The sequence below is a fragment of the Triticum dicoccoides genome, chromosome 7A (genome assembly GCF_002162155.2).
Source record: "Triticum dicoccoides isolate Atlit2015 ecotype Zavitan chromosome 7A, WEW_v2.0, whole genome shotgun sequence".
In the NCBI taxonomy this organism is placed as follows: domain Eukaryota; kingdom Viridiplantae; phylum Streptophyta; class Magnoliopsida; order Poales; family Poaceae; genus Triticum; species Triticum dicoccoides.
The window spans coordinates 619,355,948-619,375,190 of NC_041392.1; the positions used below are offsets into that span (position 1 = coordinate 619,355,948).

Below are 19,243 nucleotides of genomic sequence, written 5' to 3' on the forward strand. Positions count from 1 at the left end.
TTATAGTACCCGCTATACACCTTATACCTTTTTTATATACACGTTGAACATTTTTATGTATGTTCATATTTCTCAAATACATGATGAACATTTTTCAATACATGTTTGAACATTTTTTTTTGAATACATGCTAAACATTTTTCAAATGCACTTTGAACATTTTTTAATATATGTTGAACATTTTTGGAATACATATGATTTTTATTTCAGATACACCTTGAATATTTTAAAAACAAATACATGATAAACATTTTCACAAATACTCATTGGGCATTTTTTAGCACATCTTGTACATTTTCTGTATACACGCTACATTTTCCTTATACACCTTATACATTTTTCAAATACATGATTAACATTTTTTTCCTTTCTAAAATATATGTCTGACCATTTTTTTAATACAGTACATGATAAAGATTTTTCAAACACTTGTTGACCATGTTTGGAAAACACGATAAATATATTTTTAAATGCACGAGCATTTTTTTTACACTGCATAAACATTTTTTAAAATATGTGATGGATGGTTTAAAAAATGAAAGTAAATTAATTTTTATATATTCAAAATATAAAAAATGTAAAAAAATGACCGAACAAAAAATTGTAAGAAACGAACAGATGAAGAAACAACAAATGGAACGTTACTCGGTCGCCCTTGACGCGAGGCTACTGCTCAGTCTCGCTTAAAGCGAAAACATGGGGGCTTTGTCTCGCTTATTGGAGAGCGCCTATTTGGCGCCGTGCGCGCTTGGAGGAGGGCGTCCCTATGTCTTGCTTATTGGGTGACCTAGGAACCCAGCCGCTCGGGCGGCCACTGCCTCGTTTTACTTATTTATTATTTATTTTAAAATTTCGTTTATGCTATAAATATTCTAAAAAATATATTACAAAAAATACTTTACATGAAAATTTTCAATAATATTAATGTAGAATTTGAAAAGTGTTAAATATGTATAGAGAAAATGTTTATCATGTATACTGAACATATACAATGTGAAATGTGTATAGAAAAAATAGTGACCACTTATTTGAAAAATCTTAATCCACTCAGTTGAAACAAATGGTAAACAAGTGTTCAGACAATGTTAACTTGTATTCAATAAATGTTAAACTTGTATTTGATAAATGTTAAATTTGTATAGAAAAAATGTATTAAAAATGTTAAATGTGTATACAAAAAATTGACCATGTATTCAAAAATGTTAAACTCGTCTTTCAAAATTATAAAATATGTATAGAAAAATGTTAACCATGTGTTAAAAAATGTTAAACTTGTATCTGAATAATATTAATCAAGCATTTGAAATAAAATGTCAAATATGTGTAGAAAAAAGGTTGAGCGTGTATTCAAAACATGTTTATTTGCTATCTGGAATGTGTTAATCAAGCATTTGAAAAAAAATGATAAATGTGTACAGAAAAAATATTGACCATGTTTCAATAAATGTTAACCTTTTATTTAAAAAAGTTAAACATGTATTAGGAATATGTATTAGATACATACCAAAAATGTGTATAGAAAAACAGTGAAAACCTGAGAGAAAACAAAAAATACCCTATGAAAATGAGAAAAGAAGCGAATAAAATGAAGGAAAAAATGAAGAAATGAGAAAGAAAAGAAAAAAGCTAGGGAAGACCGAGAAAGAAACAACGAAAACCAAAGAAAATAAAGGAGAAAGGAAGAAAGGAAGAAAGAAGAAAAGCAATGGAAATCGAGAAGGAAACAAATAAAAACTAGTAAAAGGAGAAAGAAATGACGAAGCTTCGGTGGAGAAAAAAGTAAAAACAAAAACAAAAAAAACTTGGAAAACTGCCTGACTAATAAAACACGAACCTGATAGGTGACGCAGTGGCTAGCGTGTTACGCAGTAACCAATCGATCCTGGGATTGCTCCCCGCTCGCTCAACCTCTTTTTTTACTTTTAAGTATGCTATGGTGGGCCCACCTGTAACTACAGACGCTTCACTATGAGATCCTGTTGTCTCACTATAAGCGTGATATAACTGCCGCACCGGGATGAGGGGGCGGCGCTCGGTCGCTAAGTAGCGACCTACATGCCAAATAGGGTTGGCGCTTGCTTATAGCGAGACAAAAGCGTTCGCTTGCCTCAGGCGCCCCCTAAAATAGGTCGGTCCATCGCAGGGAGGAGTGTTGAGTCTCCAGTGCATGTTTTCCTTTTAATAGCAAAGACCATGTGCGTTGCAATGAAAGAAAAAACACCACACACCCAACCCAATAAATCGTGACCCAAGACCCCTAATAGGTCCACGTCCTGTATTTCAACATGACGTCCCATTTTGTTGTTGTTTATCCTTCTTTCCTACCCTCACCGACAGTGGCCTGAGTGCTTAGACAGTCGCATTTGAATGTGGTCAATCCTAAGGCATCTCCCTCTCAGCATAAGATGAGAAATCTACTATTTTTTCCCTGTGAGCTTTTGTCGAGGCGTGCATGCATGGTTATTGATGGTTTTTTCGTCTCCAATCTGGGTTTTACTAAGGTGTTCATTTGCAATCTGGATCGGTGTGGGTACAAAGATGGATCGTGCACTATTGATTAAGATTGCACCCTAAATAGCATATTAAAAGTGGTTAACAGGTAAAATAAAATCATATTCAAATCGACACATTTTTCTAATCAAATTCCATATATAAAATGTTAAAGTTGGTGTTAGAATTTAAAGATATGGATATTTTTGGAAAGCATTTGTTCTAGAGGGACTACAGGTTGATTAATCCAAATATGAGACGAGGTTTCTTTTTAATTCGTGTCACTTAAAGGTGGATTACGGATTAATTACCAGAAAGGCACGGGGTTTCCTATAAAAATGCAAATGATAATCATTTTTTTCACTTAAAGGTGGACTGAGAGTATTACGAAAAAAGGCAGGGGTATTCTGTAAAAATGCGTGACGGACAGGCAGAAGCTCTCCTTTCATTATTATTACATATAGGGTTTTGAAGTTTACTAAAAAACTTATATATCTGAAGTGGAAAATAATTATTTTTTTCATTGCGTGTTCAAAAAAAAATGTTAACCTAGTTTTTTAGAAATGTCAGCACAACTTCAAAAAAAATGTTAGTAACATTATTTTTTTGTGGCAACTTAAAAATGTTTTCACATTTCAAAATAATATACATGACATGTGAAAAAAGTTCATACAATGTATAATATCTTTTCTTAATTAAAGATTATCGCGTACCATTCAAAAATGTACTTGACATTTTTTTAAATGTCACACATTCCAAAAAAATGTGTTCATTACAGTTTTAAAACATATGTATACAATGTAAAGAAACTATTCACATAGTTATAAAAATGTTTCGTATCATTGAAAAAATGTTCAGTGTGTATTTGAAAAAAAACATATATTCAGAAACAATTCAAAAACATATATTTGAAACGATGAAACGTGTATAAGAAAATATCCCTGATGCATACGAATAATGTAAAATGCGTATGAAAAAGTGGACATAAACTATATATATTTCAAAAAAATGTTAATCAGGTTTTTTTAACATGTATAAAATTTTGTTACATATAAAGTGTATGAAAAGATAGACATCAAAACTTATATTTGAAATAAAATGTTAATCATATATTTGAGAAATTAATAATATGCATAAAATTGTTCTTGATGTGTATGAAAAATGTACAATGTGTATGTAAAAAGTATATCTATGTTCATAATTTTTTTAATATAAAAAACCATAAAAAGGAAAATCGGTAAGAAACACAAAAAACCAAAAACCAAAAGGAAACCTTTGAAAAACAGACATAAAATTGAATAAAATAGAAAAAAATAGAAGGAACACAGAAAACTAAAAAAACCAGTGTAAGGTTCTATATTCGGTCAAAGCTGGTCTATGGAACCTTTTTAAATAAAACCTTTTTAACGGACCAGTCCAATAGCTGCCGTAGCTCTCCCGAGTCCCCCCAATGGGTGAGTGAGAAATAGCCCGGGGAGGAGCATTTAGATCTCTTCGGCCCTGTGCTGTTTATATGGCCCAATATGACAACAATCTGACCCGGCCCAATAACAGTTGCAATCCTCGCCAGTCACCACTACATAAGCCCACCCCGAGCTAGGGTTCGGGTCTCTCGCATCCCCACCACCAAGCTCCAGACGCCTCCTCCTCCCCCGCCGCCGCCGCACGCTCCAGAGACCGCAGGCATGGGCGTCTTCACCTTCGTGTGCCGCGACTCCGGCGCCGAGTGGTCGGCCAAGCAGCACAAGGGCGAGCTCGAGGCCTCCGCCGCCACCCCCTACGACCTGCAGCGCCAGCTCGTCTCCGCCGCCTGCGCCGAGGACAAGTCCGGCGGCGTCCAGTCCTCCTTCACCATGGTCTCCCCCAAGTCCGCCATCTTCCAGGTCCGGACCCCATCCCGCGCTCACTAAAATTCTGTGGTGTACTCCTGATCTGAGACTATGCTGCGCGTTCGTATATATATTCTTATTTAGTTCCGATCCACGAGCTCTGATGATTCGTTAATAATGACCCCAAGCTTTTGTTACAGATTCTGCGGTATGCATTTAGTAGCGTGTTAGTGATTTACTTAGATCCGACGGTCTGTTCTAATTTAGATCTTTGGCCTTTCTGGATGAGGATCTGTTTTAATTTACGATAGCTGCAGAACGTTGGCCCAGAAGCTGTGTTATAGTTCTTGGAGTTGGCAGCTTATCAGTCAGTCGAGGCAACAATTATTTAGTAGTTGTTTGTGTTGTTCTCATTCAATGGGTTATGGCTTAATTAGCGTCTAGAGCAGATCTTTGTAACAGTTTAATTATCACTAGGTTGCAGAAAATGTTGTTTGCATATGATATAATATCTCTTTGTTTTGTATAATTATATGATTTGCTTCTCTCTTTTCTGTTTCTATAGTTAGCTATTGCTAGAGATTGCAAGATTGTCAATTATCTTACATTTGTTGCTGAACAAAGTGACCATTACAAATAGCTTAATTAGTCGGTCTTAAATGATAATTATGCATGTTGTGTCAACCAAATAAGTTTTTATACAGCTGACAGCTGGTCTTGCTTTAACTTGTTTTCTTAATTGTCGCAAAAGAAAGACTTCTATTGATAAATAGAGTTGAAATGCTCATATATGAAACTTAATGCAGGTGGTCATTGGTGGTGCCTCTGCTGGTCCGATCGGTGGTGGTGGTGCTGCTGGTGGTGCCGCAGCATCAGGTGGAGCTGCCGCTGAGGCCCCCAAGGCTGAGGAGAAGAAGGAAGAAGAGAAGGAGGAGAGCGAGGACGACCTTGGCTTCTCCCTCTTTGATTAGATCTTCTTTACCCTGTTGCTCGCCAGAAATGACATGGTCCTATTGCCGCAGTAATTTTGATGCCATGCCCACAGGGGTTGTGAACCTGCCTAGTTTGATTGTCAAGAGATGTATGTGCTACTTTCTGTTCATGTGAGGATTTGGTTATGTTATTCTGCAGCATTGAATATCCTACTATGGCTTTAGTCTTGCCGGTTTATAGTTTTTGCTCAGTCCTGAAATTCTCAGGGTATCATTGCGTAGATTTTGTTTACATCTTAAATCTAGTGTCCGTTTTATTCTCACCACTGGGATGAGCTTGGTGTCCATATTCCTGTGCTGCAAAGTCAGAGATTTGGATGTCTGGTATGGAAGATTTGATGTTTGGAATACTTCGTGCTCCAGGAACAACTGAAGCCCTGTAATAAGCCCTGGCCGTTGTCCCAATTGTGCTGTGCCTGAAGGAATCCAGCTTACAGACTTGAATTTAGCTAAGAAACGGTTGACTCTTTAGAAACAAGTACAACATTTCGTTTCAAAAAAAAAAAAACAAGTACAACATATGACTCTTTAGAAACAAGTACAACAAATATATGTATCACTCTGATCCATATTACCCGTCGCACTACTAATAAGGATCGAAGGGAGTATTTATTGCTTGTCTTAGCCTCATCAACACTACTAATAAGGATCGAAGGGAGTATTTATTGCTTGTCTCGCCTCACGATCTTATTACCTTTTGCATGAGGCATCATCAACAGTGTTTCTTGCAAGAGACAGAATACTCGTTAACATCTTAAAATTGGAATATTTTGGGATGTTACAAACAGCTTGCCTCACGATCTTATTACTTTTTGCCTGACATCCTGAAGCATCATCAACAATGTTTCTTGCAGAGACAGAATCGATAATCATCAAGTTCATACTCACTCGTTTTACACTCCCCTTCGGTGAAACCCTCGTTATGGCAGTGCTCGACACATGGTTCGCTCGTGCATTCAGAAACAGTGTATGTTTTGCTATACTCCTTGCAAATTTTGCCTTCAGATCCTGCAATAGAATATGGACAACATTTGGGCAACAACCTCAGAACATAGAACACCAGTAATCTATTATACTCTTTAGATAATTATTTCGGGCAAGGCTTACCAGGAAGCAACAGAGCCGCCATGAGCAACACCAAGCACAAGCCAGGCATCTTCACCTTGTGAACCTCCATGCATCCAAGAATGAACGCCCAAGAAAAGAATGAAGGAATCCAAAGCTTGGTTGTTTCATCGCCCCCTTCTTATAGATATGGATGTTATCTTTTTGTGGATGATGCAATCGTACATATCTAGATGATGCAGTGATGTGTTGTACATTGAAAAAAAAGGCACTTCGAGACATGATAGAGAACAGTAGAGGTTGTTGGAAAGTGTGTGCTTTGTTGCTACGAGACATGATATGATGTTTGCACAAAAGTGTTGTTCTGCACACGAGCACTTTATCTAATTAAAAAAATCCAAAAAATCCAACAGCGTGATGTAGGAGACGACAGTACCACCCCACTCCCCCACCACCTGCCACCAAATCCAGTCATTTACTCCATCACTGGCAGAAGGTAACGAAAAGAAACTTTCCTGATCCACGGATTGGGAAGAGGGCCGACGCCCAGATCCACGGCTCAACTAGCTGTCGTCGGCCATCGCATCTCCTCCGTCTTGGTCTTGGCCCACAACTCAGTTGTATTTCCTTGTTTCCTTCTGTTTCTGGCGCTCATGCCTCTGGCTAGCTCATAATTGCATCACATTGGCAGAGGCAACTCAACCGCCTAGATAAAGAGCGCATTTGTGCTTGCAGAAACACCGCGTCCATGTTTGCACTACTACTAAAAATGGTGTCTTGTTGCTTAGGGAAACCTTACAAAACCAAACATAAAATGTTGTATCTATCTAGATGATGCAAGTGTATATAACCAGACAATGCAATGATATGTTTTAGATTGAAAAAGACACTCTGAGACGTGAAAGCCGCCCTAGGTTGTTATGTGTGTTATTGGTGAAAGGCACCCTAGGTTGTTGATACATATGTTTTATGTATGTTATTGTTTACATGTTTGACTAATACAAATAGGATATAATAACATTTTGTTTTATGTGTGTTATTGTTTACATGTTTGACTAATACAAATAGGTTATAATGACAGTTTGTTTTGTATAGTCATATCATTTGCTTCTTAGTTTTCTGTTTCTACAATGCCACTATTGCTAGGGATTGCAAATTTGTTTATTCGCTAGGGTGATGTCTGTAAGGGTATATTTATCCCTTAGTTGTTTTGGTGATTGATGACAATGCTTTTGCGGACTAATCGTGTGCTTTGAGTTTGACGGTTTGGTGCCCCTCGAAGATTATTGAAGACGGCGTTTCTCTACGTTTCTTTTCGGTGGTTTTGAGTCGTAGGAAAGCCGTACTATTAAGAGGGGGTCCGCTTCAAAAAGATTTGGGTGTAATCATCACGTACACATCTTCTCCTTTGCACCGCCTTCCTTTGGCAGTTTGGAGAATCCTCCGTCTTTTCTCGTCTATGCAAATTGTCGTGTTGGCTGAGCTTGGACATGCGGTAGTACTGCTCCTAGGAGCAGTAGTATCGTAGGCCCTTGCGGTAGTACCGGGCCCTGGCACGGTAGTACCGCAAGCGCCCATGGTAGTACCGCTCCTTTGGAGCTGTAGTACCGTGGCCCAAGGCCAGGCGCTGCTGCGGCTGCAGTAGTAGGAGCGGATGTAATTTTTTACATCCGCGCCCTACGCGGTAGTACCGTGCGTTCTGGTCTGGCTCAGCAGCCTGCGCGGCAGTAGGAGCAGATGTAATTTTTTACATCCGCACCCCGCGCGGTAGTACCGCCCCTGGTTCACGGTACTACCGTGTCAGATTTTTGCATTGACTCCAACTCAGCGAAAGTTGCCACGGATGTATTTTTATATGTCCATACCTTCTCGAAGTCTGGAACATCCCTGCCTTGCGGTAGTACCGCAAGGGGGAGCAGTAGTACCGCGCCAGCGGTCCTACCGCCCTCTGCTTCAGTGCACTTGGGTTGTCCTGGTTTTTACTGCTCGGGCGGTAGTACCGCGGGGCCCTGCGGTAGTACCGCATGCCCCTGCGGTAGTACTGCGGCCCTGGTGCGGTAGTACTGTGCTACGCAAGCTGGGTTGGTGGATAAAGGTTGGATTTGTTCTTCCACTATATAAGGGGTGTCTTCTTCTTCGAGTTGACTATCTCTTCCGTCCCCAAGCTCCATTGTTGCTCCAAGCTTCATTTTCGCCCGATCTCTCTCCCTAGCCAATCAAACTTGTTGATTTTCTAGGGATTGCTTGAGAATGCCCCGATCTACACTTACACCAAGAGAAATTTGATTCCCCCACTAATCCCTTGCGGATCTTGTTACTCTTGGGTGTTTGAGCACCCTAGACGGTTGAGGTCACCGCGGAGCCATATTCCATTGTGGTGAAGCTTCGTGGTGTCGTTGGGAGCCTTCAATTAAGTTGTGGAGATTGCCCCAACCTTGTTTGTAAAGGTTCGGTCGCCGCCTCCAAGGGCACCAATAGTGGAATCACGACATCTCGCATTGTGTGAGGGTGTGAGGAGAATACGGTGGCCCTAGTGGCTTCTTGGGGAGCATTGTGCCTCCACACCGCTCCAACGGAGACGTACTTCCCCTTAAAAGGAAGGAACTTCGGTAACACATCCTCGTCTTCTCTGGCTCCACTCTTGGTTATCTCGTGCCTTTACTTGTGCAAGATTATTTGTGTTATATCCCTTGCTTGCTTGTTGTTATTGTTGTTGTTGCATCATATAGGTTGCTCACCCAGTTGCATATCTAGACAACCTACTTTGATGCAAAGTTTAAATTGGTAAAGAAAAGCTAAAGATTGTTAGTTGCCTATTCACCCCCCCTCTAGTCAACTATATCGATCTTTTCAATTGATATCAAAGCCTCGTCTCTTTATTAAGGACTTTGCCGTCCGAAGAGTATGGTTGACACCTTAGACGGTGCGGAGGAACACTCCGGTGTGAATCCAATCTCGTCTACGGCCGATGGGGGAACCACGGTCTCTCGTGAGGAATTCAATGTGGCTTTGGACACACTGAAAACCTCCATGACGACCGAGGTTGAAAGCATGTTTAATAAATTCTTAGAAGGGCTTAAACTATCTACCACACCGTTGAAAGTGGGTGATCCCACTAACAAGGTGACGGATGCTAACTCCGACAAGGGAGAAGCTACTAGTGAAAAGGCTCCTTCTTCTAGTGGTAAAGTTGGCAACGACATATTTTCCCATGTGGAACCTCCACTTACTTATTGTGGACCGATTCCTTCCACTCATTTGAATCATGCCGGTCCTCCCCCAAAGATTGTGAAAAATGAGGACTTTGATTCTTGGGTTTATCGCTTTAAGCATCATTTGAACCATGTTAATACTAACCTTTTTGGAGAATCATCGAAGAAGGTTTTTATCCGCATGACCGAAGCAACTTCACCCCTAGAGAAGCCGCAGATAATCAATTCAATGAGAATGCTCTCTTCATCATCCAAGATGCTATTCCACCCGAAGATCTTGCTCATCTCCGACCCTTCACCATGGCCAAGGATGCATGGCACCATGTTGTTTCCCTCTACAGGGGAAGCGCAAGTATTCAACGCTCCAACTATGAAGTGGTGCAAGATGAAGCCGATGAGTTTGCAATGAAAGAAGATGAAGAACCTTGTGAGCTTTATCGGAGATTAACCAAACTCACGGTCTCACTCCGAGATCATGGGAGCAAGGATACGGATGACAATTGGATCAAGCGCTGCCTTATCACAAGGCAATGTCCTCCGTAATTCGTCAAAGGCCGGACTTCCACACCTTGTCCTCAAGTGAAGTGTTGGATGAGTTTGTGCCTATGAGCATCTTGGAAAGACCACCGACAATGCGGTGTTACGTTCTCAAAGAGCAAAGAAGCCCAACCTTGCATTGAAGGCCAAGGTTAGTGTGGAAGAAGAGGACGAAGAGGAAGAAGAGGAGAGCAACCCCGAAGATACAAAGTATGCCTATCATGAACACATGGCTCTTGCTTCAAGGCAATTTTGGAGCAAGAAGAACACAAGGCCCAACTTCAACAAAAACCACTCAAGTGGCGCGAAGGTCAAGCAATGAGTGCGGACGTGCTATAATTGTGGCAATGTGAGCCACTTTGTTGCGGAATGTCCTTATGAGAAGAGGGAAGACAATGGTGGCAAGCTCATCCGAAAGGACAAGGCCAAGTCTTTCCCAAACAAGAGGAACTTCACCAAGAAGACTCCTCCCAACGGGTTGGTGGCACAACAAGAGTACAATGATGATGATGATGATGATGAATACGGTGAGCCGGTTGCCATGGCCTCCATTGCCATTGCGACAACTCCACGGGTGTCTCTCTTCGACTCACCCAATGAGAACATCACCGCCAAGTGCCTCATGGCTAAAGCCACCAACAAGGTAATCCCCAACATCAAAACTACCATCATTAATAATCCTTCTTTGACGGATTGCATTGATGAACATGAGGGGTCTAACATGGAGGAAAATGAGTTTGAGTCTTTTATGAGTAAGCTTAAGGGTAAATCCAAGAAGCACTTCGTTGCTCTCTTGGAACAACTTGGTGAAGCCAATGACGTGATCGAGGCTCACGAGGACACCATCTCTAAGATGGAGGGGCATAGTCGTGACTATGCCGATGAGATATCGGATCTCTCTAATGCTCTTGAGGAAGAGCGTGGTCATCGCTTAGCTCTTGAGGAGTCACACAACGATGACCATGCTAAACTAAAGAAAGATCTTGATCATGCTCTTGTTGTTTCTCGTGTGCTAAACCCCGAGAAGGCCAAGCTTGGAGTTGATCTTGTTAGACTCAAAGAGGGGTTTGACTTACTTGACAAGGCTCACAAGGTCTTGAAGGCTGCTCATGCTAGCCTCGAAGAGTCTCATGATCAACTCCAAGTAAAGCTAACCAAGGAAAAAGCCACATTTCCTCATATGGTCTTAATTGATAATGCAAATGCTACTAACCCGTATTGTGAGCATGTGCATCTTGTTGAGGAGAATGCTAAGTTGAAAGAGCAACTTGAGAAAGGCCTTGTGTCATGCATACAAGGCGAGAAGAACCTCAACTACCTTTTGAGCAATCAAAAGGAAGTTGTGGCCAAGGGATTGGGTTTGCACCCAAGTCCAAGAACAAGAAGAAGAATGACAAGACCAAACGACCTCCTCCTCTCATGCAAACTTTTGTCAAAGAGGGAGAGGGTGCCTCTAAGAACAAGAAGAACAATGTGAAGGGTAGTGATGCCAAGAAGGGCAATGCTACTCCTCCCAACAAAGCCGACGAATTTAACCCTTCTTAGGTATTATGCCGTGCTAGTGATGGACATGTCTATGCCAAATTTGTTGGTTCTTCTTATGAGTACATTGAATGGTCTATTTGGGTTCCTAAGACCCTTGTTACTAACATCAAAGGACCCATTACAAAATGGGTACCTAAAACCAAGCATTGATCTCTTGTAGGTGTTTGCTTCCGGTGGGGGATCATGGTTGCTCGATAGTGGAGCTACTAATCATATGACCGGAAGCAAGGACTTGGTGGTGGAAGTGCAAAAGATTCCATCCATGCCCACCAACGTCGAGTGGGGTGACGCCTCATCCTCTAAGGTATTGGGACTTGGCAAGGTTGTCATTTCTCACGATCTCACGATCGAGAAGGTCATGCTTGTTGAGTCCCTTGCATACAATTTACTTTTCGTTCATCAACTTGTGCTCATGGGCTTTGCCACTTTCTTTGATGTTGATACTGTGGCCCTCTTGTGGAGAAAGACTCTTAAAGTAGCCTTTGTTGGGCATGTCGAAAACGGTCTCTATGTGATTAACTTTTTGGAGCGACTCACTAAGACCGCGACATGCCTAATGGCTAAAGTTGACGTGGGATGGCTTTGGCATCGCTGTTTAGCCCATGTCAATATGAGATCTTTGCAAAGTCTTCTCAAGGGGGGCCATGTCCGTGGACTAACAAATGTTAGTTTTGATAAAGATCATGCTTGCAGTGCTTGTATCGAAGGAAAGCTACATGAAAAGGCTCACCTTCCCACGACTATCATTTACTCGAAGAGGCCTTTGGAGCTCCTTCACATGGATCTCTTTGGGCCTCCATGTTTTGATAGTCTTGGGGGTAGGAAGTATTGCTTGGTGATTATGGATGATTATTCAATATACACTTGGGTATATTTCTTCAAGAGGAAGAGTGAGACCCAACAAACTGTCATTGACTTTGCAAATGAAGCTCAACGTCAACACAATGCAAAGATCTTGACAATAAGAAGTGACAACGGCACCGAGTTCAAGAACTACACCTTGGATGAGTTTCTTAGTGATGAGGAGATCAAGCATCAATATTCCACACCTTACACCCCTCAACAAAATGGTGTAGCGGAGAGGAAGAACCGGACGTTGATGGATGCGGTAAGGACCATGATGGCGGAGTTCAAGTCTCCATACAACTTTTGGGCCGAAGCCATCAACATCGTGTTGGAAATATGCCCTAGAGGCAATAATAAAATGGTTATTATTGTATTTCCTTGTTCATGATAATTTTCTATGGTTCATGCTATAATTGTATCAACTGGAAACCGTAATACATGTGTGAATACATAGACCACAACATGTCCCTACTAAGCCTCTAGTTGACTAGCTCGTTGATCAATAGATGGTTATGGTTTCCTGACCATGGACATTGGATGTCATTGATAACGGGATCACATCATTAGGAGAATGATGTGATGGACAAGACCCAATCCTAAGCATAGCACAAGATCGTGTAGTTCGTCTGCTAGAGCTTTTCTAATGTCAGTATCATTTCCTTAGACCATGAGATTGTGCAACTCTCGGATACCGTAGGAGTGCCTTGGGTGTACCAAACGTCATAACGTAACTAGGTGGCTCTAAAGGTGCACTACAGGTATCTCCAAAAGTGTCTGTTGGGTTGGCATGAATCGAGACTGGAATTTGTCACTCCGTATGACGGAGAGGAATCTCTGGGCCCACTCGGTAATGCATCATCATAATGAGCTCATTGTGACTAAGTAGTTGGTCACGGGATCATGCATTACGGAACGAGTAAAGTGACTTGCCGGTAACGAGATTGAACGAGGTATTGGGATACCGACGATCGAATCTCGGGCAAGTAACGTACCGATTGACAAAGGGAATTGTATATGGGATTGCTTGAATCCTCGACATCGTGGTTCATCCGATGAGATCATCGTGGAACATGTGGGAGCCAACATGGGTATCCAGATCCCACTGTTGGTTATTAGCGGAGAGTTGTCTCGGTCATGTCTGCATGGTTCCCGAACCCGTAGGGTCTACACACTTAATGTTCGATGACGCCAGGGTTATTAGGAAGATTTGTATGTGATTATTGAATGTTGTTCGGAGTCCCGGATGAGATCCCGAATGTCACGAGGAGTTCCGGAATAGTCCGAGGTGAAGATTTATATATGGGAAGTCATCATACGGTCACCGGAAATATTCGGGGGTATACCAGTATTGTACCGGGACCATCGGAGGGGTTTCGGGGGTCCACCGGGAGGGTCCACCTGCCCCGGAGGGCCTTATGGGCTGTAGGTGGAAGGGAACCAGCCCCCAGTGGGCTGGGTGCCATTTCCCCTTAGGGCCCATGCGCCTAGGGTTTGGGGGGAACCCTAAAAGGGGGCGCTCCCCTTGCTTGGGGGGCAAGCCCCCTCCCCCTTGGCCGCCGCCCCCCTCTAGATCTCATCTAGAGGGGCCGGCCCACTTCCCCCTTCTCCCTATAAATAGAGGGGCCAGGGGAGGGCTGCAGCACCACATCCAAGGCGCAGACCCTCCCCTCCCCAACACCTCTCCTCCTCCGCGTGAGCTTGGCGAAGCCCTACCGGAGAACTGCCACTCCATCACCACCACGCCGTCATGCTGCTGTTGGAGCCTTCTTCCTCAACCTCTCCCTCCTCCTTGCTGGATCAAGGCGCGGGAGACGTCACCGGGCTGCACGTGTGTTGAACGCGGAGGCACCGTTGTTCGGTGCTTAGATCGGATTCGGCCGCGATCTGAATCGCTACGTGTACGACTCCTCCAACAGCGTTCTTGCAACGCTTCCGACTCGCGATCTTCAAGGGTATGAAGATGCACTCCCTCTCTCTCGTTGCTAGCATCTCCTAGATTGATCTTGGTGACACGTAGGAAAATTTTGAATTATTTCTACGTTCCCCAATAGTGGCATCATGAGCTAGATCTATGCGTAGATTCTATGCACGAGTAGAACACAAAGCAGTTGTGGGCGATGATTTGTTCAATTTTCTTACCGTTACTAGTCTTATCTTGATCCGGCGGCATTGTGGGATGAAGCGGCCCGGACCGACCTTAGACGTACTCTTACGTGAGACTGGTTCCACCGACTGACATGCACTTGATGCATAAGGTGGCTGGCGGGTGTCTGTCTCTCCCACTTTAGTCGGATCGGATTTGATGCAAAAGGTCCTTATGAAGGGTAAATAGCAATTGGCATATCACGGTTGTGGTTTTGTGTAGGTAAGAAACGTTCTTGCTAGAAACCCATATCAGCCATGTAAAACATGCAACAACAATTAGAGGACGTCTAACTTGTTTTTTGCAGGGTTTGCTATGTGATGTGATATGGCCAAAAGTATGTGATGAATGATATATGTGATGTATGAGATTGATCATGTTCTTGTAATAGGAATCACGACTTGCATGTCGATGAGTATGACAGCCGGCAGGAGCCATAGGAGTTGTCTTAATTTATTTATGACCTGCGTGTCAATGAAAACGCCATGTAATTACTTTACTTTATTGCTAACCGTTAGCCATAGTAGTAGAAGTAATAGTTGGCGAGGCAACTTCATGAAGACATGATGATGGAGATCATGATGATGGAGATCATGGTGTCATGCTGGTGACGATGGTGTTCATGCCGTGCCTCGAAGATGGAGATCAAAGGCGCAAGATGATATTGGCCATATCATGTCACTTTATGATTTGCATGCGATGTTTGTCATGTTTACATCTTATTTGCTTAGAACGACGGTAGCATAAATAAGATGATCCCTCACTAAAATTTCAAGAAAGTGTTCCCCTAACTGTACACCGTTGCGAAGGTTCGTTGTTTCGAAGCACCACGTGATGATCGGGTGTGATAGATTCTAACGTTCGCATACAACGGGTGTAAGCCAGATTTACACATGCGAAACACTTAGGTTGACTTGACGAGCCTAACATGTACAGACATGGCCTCGGAACATAAGTGACCGAAAGGTCGAACATGAGTCGTATAGTAGATATGATCAACATGCAGATGTTCACCGATGATGACTAGTCCGTCTCACGTGATGATCGGACACGGCCTAGTTGACTCGGATCATGTATCACTTAGATGACTAGAGGGATGTCTATCTAAGTGGGAGTTCATTAAATAATCAGATGAACTTAATTATCATGAACATAGTCAAAAGGTCTTTGCAAATTATGTCGTACCTTACACTTTAGTTCTACTGTTTAAAATATGTTCCTAGAGAAAATTTAGTTGAAAGTTGATAGTAGAAATTATGCGGACTGGGTCCGTAAACTGAGGATTATCCTCATTGCTGCGCAGAAGGCTTATGTCCTTAATGCACCACTCGGTATGCTGAACCTCGAGCGTCATCTGTAGATATTGGGAAACATCTGACATACACGTTTTGATGACTACGTGATAGTTCAGTGCATAATGCTAACGGTTTAGAATTGTGGCACCAAAGACGTTTTTGAAACGTTGCAGAACATATGAGATGTTCCAAAGACTGAAATTGGGATTTCAGACTAGTGCCGACGTCAAGAGGTATGAGACCTCTGACAAGTTTCTTAAGCCTGCAAACTAAGGGAGAAAATCTCAATCGTTGAGCATGTGCTCAGATTGTCTGAGTACTACAATCGCTTGAATCGAGTGGGAGTTAATCTTCCAGATGAGATAGTGATGGTTCTCCATAGTCACTACCACCAAGCTATTAGAGCTTCGTGATGAACTATAACATATCAGGGATAGATATGATGATCCTTGAGCTATTTGTGACACCACGAAAGTAGAAATCAAATAGGAGCATCAATTGTTGATGGTTAGTAAAACCACTAGTTTCAAGAAGGGCAAGGGCAAGAAAGGGATACTTCATGAAACGGCAAATCAGTTGCTGCTCTAGTGAAGAAACCCAAGGTTGAACCCAAACCCGAGACTAAGGGCTTCTGTAATGAGGGGAACGGTCACTGAATCAGAACTACCCTAGATACCCGGTAGATGAGAAGGCTGGCAAGGTCGACAGAAGTATATTGGATATACATTATAATGTGTACTTTACTAGTACTCCTAGTAGCACCAGGGTATTAAAATACCGGTTCAGTTGCTAAGTGTTAGTAACTCGAAATAAAAGGCTACAAAATAAACGGAGACTAACTGAAGGTGAGATGACGATATGTGTTGGAAGTGTTTCCAAGGTTGATGTGATCAAACATCACATGCTCCCTCTACCATCGAGATTGGTGTTAAACCTAAATAATTGTTATTTGGTGTTTTCATAGACATGATTGGATTATGTTTATCGCAATACAGTTATTCATTTAAGGAGAATAATGGTTACTCTGTTTATTTGAATAATACCATCAATGGTATTGCACCTAAAATGAATGGTTTATTGAATCTCGGTCGTAGTGATACACATGTTCATGCCAAAAGATATAAGATAGTAATGATAGTACCACATACTTGTGGCACTGCCATTTGAGTCATGTTGGTATAAAACGCATGAAGAAGCTCCATGTTGATGGATCTTTGGACTCATTGGTTTTTGAAAAGATTGAGACATGCGAACCATGTCTATTGGTAGATATGCATGAAGAAACTCCATACAGATGGATCGTTTGGACTCACTTGATTTGGAATCACTTGAGACATGCAAATCATACCACATGGGCAAGATGACTGAAAGGCCTCGTTTTCAGTAAGATGGAACAAGAAAGCAACTTGTTGGAAGTAATACATTTTGATGTGTGCAGTCCAATGAGTGCTGAGGCACGCAGTGGATATCGTTATGTTCTTACTTCACAGATGATTTGAGTAGATGCTGACTATATTTACTTAATGAAACACAAGTCTGAATTATTGAAAGGTTTAAGTAATTTCCGAGTGAAGTTGAAGATCGTCGTGACAAGATGATAAAATGTCTATGATATGATCATAGAGATGAATATCTGAGTTACGAGTTTGGCACACAATTAAGACATTGTGGAAATTGTTTCACAACTAATACCGCCTGGAACACCATAGTGTGATGGTGTGTCTGAACATCATAATACCATGGTGTCTCTTATCGAATTACCACTATCGTTTATGGGTTAGGTATTAGAGACAACCGCATTCACTTTAAATAGGGCACCATGCAATTCCGTTGAGACGACACCACATGAACTATGGTTTAGAAAAACCTAAGCTGTCGTTTCTTAAAAGTTTGGGGCTGCGACGCTTATGTGAAAAAGTTTCAGGCTGATAAGCTCGAACCCAAAGTGGATAAATGCATCTTCATAGAATACCCAAAACAGTTGGGTATACCTCCTAATTCAGATCCGGAAGCAAAAGTGATTGTTTCTAGAAACGGGTCCTTTCTCGAGGAAAAGTTTCTCTTGAAAGAATTGAGTGGGAGGATGATGGAGACTTGATGAGGTTATTGAACCGTCACTTCAACTAGTGTGTAGTAGGGCACATGAAGTTATTCCTGTGGCACCTACACCAATTGAAGTGGAAGCTTATGATAGTGATCATGAAACTTCAGATCAAGTCACTACCAAACCTCATAGGTCGACAAGGATGTGTACTACTTCAGAGTGGTATGTAATCCTGTCTTGGAAGTCATGTTGCTAGACAATAATGAACCTACGAGCTATGGAGAAGCGATGGTGGGCGCGGATTCCGACGAATGGCTCGAGGCCATAAAATCCGAGAGAGGATCCATGTATAAAACAAAGTATAGACTTTGGAAGAACTACTTGATGGTCGTAAGGCTGTTGGGTGCAGATGGATTTTAAAAGGAAAACAGACAATGATGGTAAGTGTCACCATTAAGAAAGCTCGACTTGTCGTTAAGATGTTTTCCGACAAGTTCAAGGAGTTGACTACGATGAGACTTTCTCACTCATAGCGATGCTAAGAGTCTGTAGGAATTATGTTAGCAGTTACTGTGTTATTTATGAAATCTCGCAGATAGGATGTCAAAACATTGTTTCCTCGACGACTTTCTTGAGGAAAGGTTGTATGTGATACAACCAGAAGGTTTTGTCAATCCTAGAAGATGCTAACAAGTATGAAAAGCTCCAGCAATCCTTCTAAGGACTGGAGTAAGCATCTCGGAGTTGGAATGTACACTTTGATGAGATTATCAAAGATTTTGGGTTTATACAAAGTTTATGAGAAATTTGTATTTCCAAAGAAGTGAGTGGGAGCACTATAGAATTTTTGATGAGTATATGTTGTTAACATATTGTTGATTAGAAATGATGTAGAATTTCTGTAAAGCATACAAGGTTATGTGAAAAGTGTTTTTAAATGGAAAACCTGGATTAAGCTACTTGAACATTGAGCATCGAGATCTATAAGGATAGATCAAAAACGCTTAATAGTACTTTCAAATGAATACATACTGTGACAAGATTTTGAAGGAGTTCAAAATAGATCAGCAAAGAAGGAGTTCTTGGCTGTGTTACAAGGTGTGAGTATTGAGTAAGACTCAAGACCTGACCACGACAGAAGAGAGAGAAAGGATGAAGGTCGTCCCCTATAATTTATACGTAGGCTCTATAGTATGCTATGCTATGTACCGCACCTGAAGTGTGCCTTGCCATGAGTCAGTCAAG

At 41.8% G+C, this 19,243-nt stretch overlaps 1 protein-coding gene and 1 long non-coding RNA gene across 2 annotated transcripts; one reads left to right on the forward strand and one right to left on the reverse strand.

Annotated features, from left to right (window-relative positions):
* The first annotated feature begins 4,083 nt into the window (after positions 1 to 4,083).
* LOC119329006 (60S acidic ribosomal protein P3-like) lies at positions 4,084 to 5,489 on the forward strand. The gene is made up of 2 exons (XM_037601988.1): positions 4,084 to 4,373; positions 5,126 to 5,489. Exons 1-2 carry the CDS (start codon positions 4,176 to 4,178, stop codon positions 5,288 to 5,290), a joined length of 363 nt encoding a protein of 120 aa, XP_037457885.1. The 5' UTR covers positions 4,084 to 4,175; the 3' UTR covers positions 5,291 to 5,489.
* Positions 5,490 to 5,957: 468 nt separating this feature from the next.
* Positions 5,958 to 6,536, reverse strand: LOC119329007. The gene is made up of 2 exons (XR_005159264.1): positions 6,419 to 6,536; positions 5,958 to 6,319 (listed from the first exon to the last, which is right to left on the reverse strand). It is a non-coding gene; the product is annotated as an uncharacterized LOC119329007 (long non-coding RNA).
* Positions 6,537 to 19,243: the final 12,707 nt, after the last annotated feature.